This window comes from Tenrec ecaudatus, chromosome 11 (assembly GCF_050624435.1).
Source record: "Tenrec ecaudatus isolate mTenEca1 chromosome 11, mTenEca1.hap1, whole genome shotgun sequence".
NCBI lineage: Eukaryota > Metazoa > Chordata > Mammalia > Afrosoricida > Tenrecidae > Tenrec > Tenrec ecaudatus.
This window is the reverse complement of record NC_134540.1, coordinates 139,069,416-139,079,847: the sequence shown is the minus strand read 5'-3', so window position 1 is coordinate 139,079,847 and position 10,432 is coordinate 139,069,416. Positions and strand designations below refer to the sequence as shown.

Below are 10,432 nucleotides of genomic sequence, written 5' to 3'. Positions count from 1 at the left end.
AGAGAACATTCCTGTGGTCGTATCCAAATATTGAGCAATAGAACGCACAAGGAGAAGAATAGCATACTATCCCACTTGGATCTGTAGATATCTCTCTTTGCTTTGATCGTAAATTATACTTGATCAAAAATCTAATGTTAACAAAACTGCAATGCAGTATGGTGATATGAGTAATGTACAAAGGATATTAGCAGACTAATAAAACCCACATTATATTATGAGTTAAAGCCAGTCTAGTGACAGGGGCTATGCATCCTCAAGCTTTGCTCCCCATTTTTCTAAACTATTATATAACTGTAACTCCTGAAAAACAACCTATGATGTTCTAGGTTAGAAGGGTGGCAGAGAACAAAATATTTAGCAAGTTTTTCTGTTTCCCCTCGCTTCACTCTGCTCTCTCTCCTTTGGCTGTTACCAAAGATGCTAGATCGTCTTGTTTTCTTTTTCTTCCTGGTAATAAACGCACAGGAGGTTCAACCAAACTGTGTTCATGACCGTCACTTAAAATTCATCCTGTTGGCATGCAGAAAATTCAGAAGGCAGCTGGAGTTTAGTAACATTAAAATGTGAACACATAAGACATTATAAGGCAATTTAAATTTTCCGTAACTAATTTTAGAATTGATTATAATTAATCCTGGGGAAAGGAAAAGGACTTGCTTCCCCGGAAAGAGCATATGTGGCCTGACATGGGGACACAAGCTGTAGAAATGGAAGAAAATCCATGAAAATGACTTCTTAAAAATTAGCACTCTTAATTACGTTACAAATGGCTCGACTTTCATATTGATGTTTCAAAGGTTTGTTGAATCTTCTCTGCACATGGGCCCAGATACGTCATTTCAAGTCATTAAAGGAATCTGATCTCACTGAGCAAAATTAAAGACCATTAGATGCATATACTCTCCACATGTATGCATGATCCAGAATAACAAAGAGAAATTCTCTTATTTATTAAGATAATTCAGCTACTTAGTCAAGCGAGTTGGTCACTGGTACTTGAAAGATTGGAACCTTAAATCTAGACTTGATAGGGCATTGAGTTATGTGCTGAAAATGCCTGGAAATTTTGTTATATCTGTTAACTACTGTGAACTAAAACACATAGAACAATAGCAGAAAACTTGTCAAGTCTTCGCCAGTGTTCAGTAGTAAGCAATCGGTACTCATTGACAATTTTCAGAAACATGTGTTTAGGTCCTTTGTTTTTATAGTCTTACCTGATCATGAACGTATGCTAAACTATATCCATCATGAGTGGTGCTTCTGGAACTTGAGATACAGGAAGTGCGGCTATTGACGTCATAGCCTCACTGAAGCCACTGGTGAACAATAAACGAGCAGGAGGATAGTGGTATTTTATGACAATTCAGCATCCCAGTCTCTCAAGTAAATTCACATCATACTTTTGGAAAACATTCAAAGTGAAAAATTGCTGTAGATGTTTCCTTGAGGAAGAGTGTTGAAATCCAAGAATGAGGCCAATGGATGCATAAACAAGGTAGTGATGGTGAAGAAAAATGGCTTCGAAATGAACATTGCACCAGTAAATATTACTATATGTTAAAAGAAACATAACTGGTTTGTCTCTTTGCCTCCTGTGCCTCAAGGCTTTAAACTTTCTTATCAATGGCTAATAGATGACATTAGGACACTCCCTAGTCACTATGGTAACAGAATATCTTCCAACTGAATTTTGCTTTTGCATATTGTTGGCACAAATCTTCCAGTTACTTCCAAATAGTAATGATACTATATAATAAAGGTGGATTGGATAGCATAGACATGACACATTCCTATGGGACAACAGTCAACTCTGCCCCAGGGATGGATTAGGGAGCTGGGAATTTACTCACATCCTTTCCATTCTGGCTCGAGATAGTTCAGCTAATCAAATTTGCTTTTCCACTGGGTCAATCATTCCCACAATCAAAGCTGCAGTTCTATTTTGGATTAAAAAAAATAAGTACAGAGATAATGAAACTTGATTTCATAGATTTAACAAAATGAATGTTCATTGAGTCATGATAAATTACACGTGTATATAGAAAAATTAGTAGTAGTTATTGATTTAATTGGAGATTCAAGAGTTAAGTTGTGTCTCTAGTTCTATGATAATAGTCAAATGGGAAAATCTGACTAGCAACGAGGATTATTAGAATAAATTATGTAAAATAGCACAAGAACTCGGCAATTTCTGCTAATCAATATATGTTTTTACCAAATTTAATTCAAAAATCTGAAATCATTTTAATATTTGAAAAATTGATCTTTTATGATGTCAACTGGCTTATCATAAGTGTACTCTTCCGAGAGCAGAGAATAATTGGGTTACTCAAATATCTAAATGGGTGTGTGTTTAGGTAAGCCCATTTAACAGTATTGTCAATATCAGTGTGGAAGCTAAAAAGCCACGAGATGCCAACCTATTGGCTGGAGAAAATCAGTTCCGCTCAGGAGAGGAACTTTTGAATAAGAGTCAACTGATGTTTGAAGCACCAATATTCATTTTGGGATAATGTTTGGAGAAAATTTTAATCAGTATCTAATTAAAGGAAAATGTATCTGGCAATATGTTTAATGTTAGATGAGAGAGCCACCATCCATTTTGAAACTAAATCCATTTTTCTCTGAATAACCACAATAAGCAAGCAACAGTAGACAATTGAAAACATGTCTCCATGGTGCAGCAGTGACTTGCCCATACGTGGGCTCCTTGGGCATTTGTCATTGTTTAGCTGAGTTTGTTATTTCACTAGCTATCTGCTGTTGCCAAGCCAAATGAGCCACAGATAATGTTTTAATTGTGCCTTGAAAGATGAGCAAGAACAGTTGTTGTCATTGCCGTTTCAGATTCTTGAAAACAACAAGGATATAGTAATTATAATAAAATATAATAACTATAATATAATAATAAAATAACAATAATATAATTATACTAGAATAGTAAATAACAATGATAATATAATATAATGATATATTATATGTAATATGTAATAATATAGTGCAATATAATATAATGTATAAATACACTAATAAATATTCTATTGAAAATGTAAAGGTAAGTCCTCATTGCCACTTGTGTGAATTTTCAATGCTATGGTGTCCCATCTTGGTGGTTGGTATTCCTTATGAAGAAGCGCAGCTGCCTGTCATTTACAAATGTGTGTAGGACTGTTGACAACTACTTTACAAAATATTTGACCCAACTTTTCCCAATCAATTAAAAACTTAGAGACTAGATGACACTTGGAAAATCTTGCCTCACAGCTAATATCTTTTTAAGCTACTTTTCATCCGAATAGCTTTTCTTTGTCTTGGAGGATATCTTTTCATTGTTTTGGAAAGTATTATTAGTGGGGGGAAAACCTTACAGAGAAGCTTAGGACAGTCTCTTCTCGTGGAAGGGGCGATACACAGGTGAGGGCAGTTTCTTTCCAAGTTTTAAACTTATAGTTACATCTCTCATCTCTTAACAACTCTCACTTAAGTGGGAGACTAAAACAAACACTCGTATTTAGGCATGACTGTCACAGTCAACCCTGGCATAGTTAAAGATAGACCTTACTGCTCCTGAAGAATCACATAAGAGGACTCTTTGTGCCTGACTCTTAAAAGCAAGCAAGCAATTCTTCTATTGTGAGGCTTATGTTAGGCTGCATTTTCTAGAGAAGGTCAACTAGTGACACTTACATGTATATAAAGTACCCTGTAAAGAAATTCATATTTTAAAAGTGGCTAAAACAGTTGTAGAAGTGGGTAAATCCAGTCTAGTTCAAGGCTATGGGTCGGATGTTGAGTCGAAGACATTTCCTGAATTCCCTGGCCAGGAAGCAGCAAGATGAGCCAGGAGGACCTTGGCTGACGAATGCCAACAGAGATGCATCAGCAGGTGAGATGGAACGCTCTGGTAGTTCCCAAGAGTCAGCAGGCAATATCATGGTCATAGCTAAAGGGCAGGAGGTCGATGAACCGGCTGCCGGATGCAGAACAACAAGATATGAAGAGGTTCTCAACAGCATCTAGTTTTATATGAAATAGGCCACACCCCCAATGAAACATCATTATGCCTGTAACCTGAGTAGGGAGTTGTACTTCACTCTCGTCTCACATGGTTTAAAATGTGAACCCATTCTTAGTTTACTGGTGCAAAAAACGGCTCGCAGCTGTCTAGGTGTGACTGCGGAGCTGTCGTTGGATGATTCCTGATCCCAAAACAGGACAAAATGTCTTTCTCTTGAATTGAGCAAACTTCATGAGCATATTGTACTAAGAACATAATCCAGTTATCATTGTAATTGGGAAAGAAAAAAGCATAGAAGATTTTTTTACAGTAAAAGCATTTGCTATATTTTGGGGCTAAGACTCTCACCGATTGAAATAGCTTCTTATAAGACCTACAGACTTTGTTGTATTATTAAGTTTCCATTTTATTATTTTTATCATTTACTTTTATGCGCAAAACAACTTGAAAGTCATAATTCACACACAGCACTGTGTGAATTATGCCACTCTTAAAAATTGATAAATAAATGAAAACAGAAAATGATAATCAAATTTAACCAAATATCTTGAATAAAATAAATGTGGTCATATGAACACTTGCTCTACTAATTTCACTTGTATATTTTCTGTACACTTAAAATTACCTTAAATTAAAAAATTAAATATAATATTGTTAAAAATGACTACTTTTTTTCATGCTTACTTATTTCTATCCAGTCATTAGACCCCTGCCAGTTACGGAACTGAATATCCACCCTTTTTTTTTTTATGCCACACCTTACTCAAGTTACAATGAATTTCTGCAATTATCTTCCATCTGTCCTTTTTATCTTCACTTTCTCCCTTTGGAAATGATATGATACATTAGACTAATGTTCTATATATAATGCATGCTTATTAAAATGGTCTTCTTGACTCCCTACAGCTTCAACAATTGGACACGTTACCAGGAGACACCAGTCTCTGGAAAAAGACATCATGCTTGATAAAGTAAAGTGTCTTCAGAACAAAGAAACACTCTCAAATGAGATGGCTTGGTGCCATGGCTGTAACATAGCAATAATAATTGTGTGAATGGTGCAGGCCTTGTGTCCCATTCTATTTTGCACAGGGTCACCATGAGTTGGAACCTACTAGAGGACGCTTGATAAGAACAATAAATCTTCAACCTCTCTGCTCTTCATTATCAGCTCATGGGTCTATCAATATCATGTTTCATTTCTTCTCGCATGACCTTCTGTGTTAGTTTGGGTAGACTAGAGAAACAAATTCAGAGACACTCATATGTGTATAACAACAGGATTTACACAGAAGAGCAATTGTATACTGAAAAAACACCCCAGCCCAGTTCAGATCAAGTCCATAAGTCTGACATTAGCCCATATGTCTGATACTAGCCCATAAAATCCTCTTTAGACTCACGTAGCACATGCAATGATGCTGAGTGCAGGAAGATCACATGCCAGTGGGTAGAAAGTCTTGTGAATCCAGTGGCAGTAGAAGCATGTTTACACTGGCAGGGGTCTCCACATGTCTCCTCCAGCTCGCTGAGTGTTTCAACAGCAGTAAATCCAATATTTGAGCAATATGTTGTTTAAAGGCTTCATGAAGAAAAACTCATTTCCCTTAACTCATCTAATTTAATTAGCTTGCTTCTAGGACTGGGCAGAAAATTATTTGATAAGTTCATATCGCAAAAAAGAATTATAGGATAAATATAGAATTATGATTGGAAACACAAATATTTTGGTTTTATTTATACATGAAAAATTACCCCTAGTAAAAATATTACATTTTTGTATATCAGGGGTTCACTTGAACTTTCCCTCTCCTATTATATGTTAATATTTAAAACAGTTTTATTTTTATTTTATCGATTTTCTCTAAGATTTAATTTATTATTTTAAAAATTATTATCTTAATTTAATAAATAAAACCTAAGTTTTTAATTTGGCTGAATCTGTGAAACAGAGTTTTTAATATTCAAAGAGTAAACTAGAAAATTCTACTCTTCATTTCGCTTGTTGTTAAAAGGAAAAAAATCCAATGATTAAATGCAAGGAAACAGATTGATCAATATTCAACAACAACCTTTTTACTTCTACAAAAGTGGCTCACAAGATTTCTATAAAATGGGAGGAAATGTAGTAATTAATATGCCCATACACATATAATCTAATAATAAATAGAAAATGTCACTTGTTATATCAATAATTGTAGAAAGTTAGATCATGAGGCCTGTTTTCTTTTTGAGAATTAGTCATGTCCTATGATTAAGTTCTTGAATTTCAAATTATATAACATACCTATATTTAAAAATGCACATTGTACTGTATAACATTATGCAATATCAATTAAATCTCAAATACTAATTTATAGAATTTTTTATACAGAAAAAATGTCATAATTTCCACTCGTTTGCACCACCACCAACCAACCAACCCCTTTGACTGGAATGTAATGGGATTCATAATAAACAATCCCAAATCCTGCTGTCGATACTAATAACCTTCCAGCTTTCAAAGTTTTGGATAGTGTCCTGCTGCATTATGTTCATTCTTCCCCTTAGGGTAGCTTTCCGACAATCCTGCTCTCCGCTGAGAAACAGGCTTCCACTAGTTTGAGTTGACTCCTGCAGCCAGGAACTTCCTCTCTTGTCCATTCTTGTTTCGGTGTCTCGTTTTGTGTTTAAGAATTTGATGGCTCTAGTTTCCTGTTTTATAATCTTCTGACTCACCAGGAGGAGGGAAATAAATATCAAACCTCATGTCTGGAAAGTTTCCTCTGTAAATGTTAAAAAGAATTTAAAAGCTTAAAAAAAACTTGAGATTTAAATCTGTAATTTTTAAAACCTGTTGATTTCTTAGGTAAAGCAATAAATTGCCTTATGGAAGACTTGGTTAACAACAACAACAGCAACAACCCCCCCCCCAAAATGTCGAAGTCTAAAAGAAACCTATTCAAGATGAAAGTTTTACTTAGACAGAACTTACTAGAGAATCTACACAAATAATTCCACATACGGGAAGCACAATCACCTTGCCTGATTTTCACTCTGCCAATCTCTCCTTTCTAATTTGATTGTATTGCTTACTGATATGTGCTTTCCTCCTCTAGCCTCTTAAAGGTAGACATTGCCGTAAGGGAAAATTACCTCAATTACAATGAAAAAAGGTGATTTTCTTGAGCATGTGCAACAAAGAGGAACCAAGGTGGGAAACAGATAGACATGCTGTCAGCATAATAATGTCTGCCCACATTTAAAAACAATACGAAACAAGCAAGGTGTATATATATATATACCTTGATGACTATATATATGTATATATATATATATATATACACATACCAAAAACAAGTAAAACCTTCACCTTTCGCTACAGATTTGCTAAATCTATGAATCACCGTGACAGGTCTCCATTGACCCAGCAGACTCAAAAGGACAAGGGAAGGAAGAATTGCCCTTTACCTAAATGCCTTTGTTGTCACATGTACCCTGGTGCTGTTGTCCTGTAAGTCTTGGACAACCAAGTCCAAGGTGGAAAACTGAATCCCATGAGCCACTCTGTGGGAGGGAGTTGAGACTGTCTGCTCCCTTACAGATATTGAAAACCCTATCGAGGGTTAATGTGACTTGGATTTCACTGATGACAATGGCCTATGTTGTTTTTGGTTTATGATTTAAGTAAGAAAAAGATTTCAGTTCTAAATAAGCATCTCTTCCTTTCAACTGAGCTATCTAAACTTGAAAGTCATGATTTGTAGGGCGTTTGATGGTTTTAGTCACTATAAAAGATAATCAATGATTTTCCCTGTTGCATATGATTATTTTGACAGAAAAAGGCAATTTGAGACAAATTTTTCAATCTGCTTTCAGAGAAATGAAAGTTCCCACCAGAGTACACCCGCAATGTTTAGCTTTTATTCTCTAAAATCTGTTCTATTTCACCTTCTTGACTCCTTAGCGCCCATTTATTCACCTATAAATCTATAGATGTACCAGACTGAGATGTTTTTGTACTCCAGCAAAGCACTATTTATTTTTGCTTATGCTCTTGAGTCATTTAGCATTTGATTCAAGCACCTTAAACAGATAAGGTAAAATAATTCAAGAGAAGCAAATGTATCACAAGCTGAAAGATTTAAAGCAAATTTTCATGTCCTTCTCCAAACTACTACATTATTAACACTGCTATCAATAGTAGACTATGAAAATATCTAAATATGCATGGTATCCCTCTTTCCTGAATATCCAAAATTATATACATATATATGTATATATTTGATTTATTTTTGAAACATAATTGCCAGTATTTCTCCCATTAAAAAACAAAACTTAGAAAAACTTCCTTTTATATTTCTGATCAGAAATACATTAGACAAAACTTTTTTTTTATTTTTAGGGAAATCAGACATACCCTTTGACAGTTAAGACTACATTTCTACTTCCGGTCCCTGGCGTTCCGGGAACTGCAGGCGTCGGTGCAGACATGGCCAAATCCAAGAACCACACCACGCACAACCAATCCCGGAAATGGCACAGAAACGGCATCAAAAATCCCCGGTCACAACGATACGAATCTCTTAAGGGGGTGGACTCCAAGTTCCTGAGGAACATGCGCTTCGCCAAGAAGCACAACAAGAAGGGCCTGAAGAAAATGCAGGCCAACAACGCCAAGGCTGGGGCTGCTCGCGCTGAGGCCATCAAGGATCTTGTGAAGCCCACAGAGGTCAAGGCCAAGATCCCAATGGGCGTCAACCGCAAGCTCAGCCGACTGACCTACATTGCCCACCCCAAGCTTGGCAAGCAGGCTCGGGCACGTATTGCCAAGGGTCTGAGGCTCTGCCGGCCCAAGGCCAAGGCACAAAGCAAGGCTGATGCTCCAGCCAAGGCCACGACTCCAGCAAAAGCTCCCAAAGGCGCCCAGGCTCCCACAAAGTAGAGTTCTCTGTGAGGGCGAGAGGGACTGGTGTGAGCCCTGGGCTGCTGCCTGCATGGCGCTGGTGTCTTCTTGTGCTGTTTGTTGTACAAATAAACCCACGTGGCACTGTAAAAAAAAAAAAAAAAAAAAAGACTACATTTCTGACTGTACTTGAAGCAAAGCAGTTTCAAAGGATGAAACTTGGTGCTCTGTGCTTACATTTTGTTATTACTTTCCATATAGATTTGGAAAAATATTTTTTTTTTACTTTGCAACTTAGGAAAATATGTTTATTAGGTTTCTGGGGTGGTTTAACTTGGTTTTTGCTTCTCGATGTTGAAAGAATTCACGCGGCAGACGCACTTTTGTAATCAAGTAATTTTATGAGGGAAAGGGAAGTTTCGGGTACCATAGTCTTAGACAGTACACACTATCCTTGGAAAGTGCGCCAGGCCACATGGTGGGGGCTGTGGGAAAGTTCATTACAGAAAAGGGCCGTTTCAGGAGAGCACAGAAAACCAGGTGCAAGGAATAGCAGAGCATGGAAATGTGAGCCAAGAGCAGGAAATCCCCTCAGATCAAGAGAATGCTGCTGAGAGGGCCTGCAGGTATTTAAGCACCATTCACACAGGAGAGATTTCCAAACTGCACTTCCAGATCACACCTAAAAGAGAGAGCCTGTTATTTATCCCCTCCTATCCACACTGGCTGGGGAGGCGTGGTTGAAGCTATTGGCTGATCTTATTGGCTGGGTCTAGGTGCACCTGTGTGATGTCATTTCACTGATGCCAATCTGTGCATCTAGGTGACTTGGGCCTGAGCATGCTCAGCTATGAATGTGCCTGATTTGTTTCCAACTCCATTAGTGTGGCATGCATAGCTAATTTTCACTAGGCAAGCATTTGGGGAAGACAATTTCCCCTTATACATAATCTTGCTACCTATCATGTTTAGCTATTATGAAACAAAGTTTGTACATGTCTTAAGGAGTTCCTATATGGAGTGGAGGATAACACTAATGGAAAGTTTCCAGGATGGAAATTTCATGTTAATAATCATAAAAAAAACCGACCATGCTATGGCTCCAGGAAAAGTTTGATAAACAAGTTTAAAAGTGACTCAAGTTTAAATTTAATCTACTCATCATTTCAAAAATAATTTATTCAAAAATTATTTACTCAGTCTCTGAACAGTAAATGCTCCATTAGATCCCATGACACGAATATTCTAAGTAAATGGTGAAGCACAATATTTAAAACTATTCCAAATAATTCAATATAATGTAACACAGAGCAGAACCATCTCACGGGTTCTCTTAGGCTGTAAACTTTAAAAAGCACCCTGCTAGGTCTTTAGAACTTTTTCCCCACAGAATCACTGGTGGGTTCTAAACACCAACCTTTTGGTTAGCGGTGATAGTCTTAAACACTGTATCACCTTGACCCCTTCTACTCTATCTTAGCTATGCTATATTAATTAAGCTGTTAAATATTTAATTTATTAAA

At 36.7% G+C, this 10,432-nt stretch overlaps 1 protein-coding gene across 1 annotated transcript; it reads left to right on the top strand.

The window, feature by feature from the left end:
• The first annotated feature begins 8,495 nt into the window (after window positions 1-8,495).
• LOC142461087 (large ribosomal subunit protein eL29-like) lies at window positions 8,496-8,948 on the top strand. The gene has a single exon (XM_075562711.1). It carries the CDS (start codon window positions 8,496-8,498, stop codon window positions 8,946-8,948), a length of 453 nt encoding a protein of 150 aa, XP_075418826.1.
• Window positions 8,949-10,432: the final 1,484 nt, after the last annotated feature.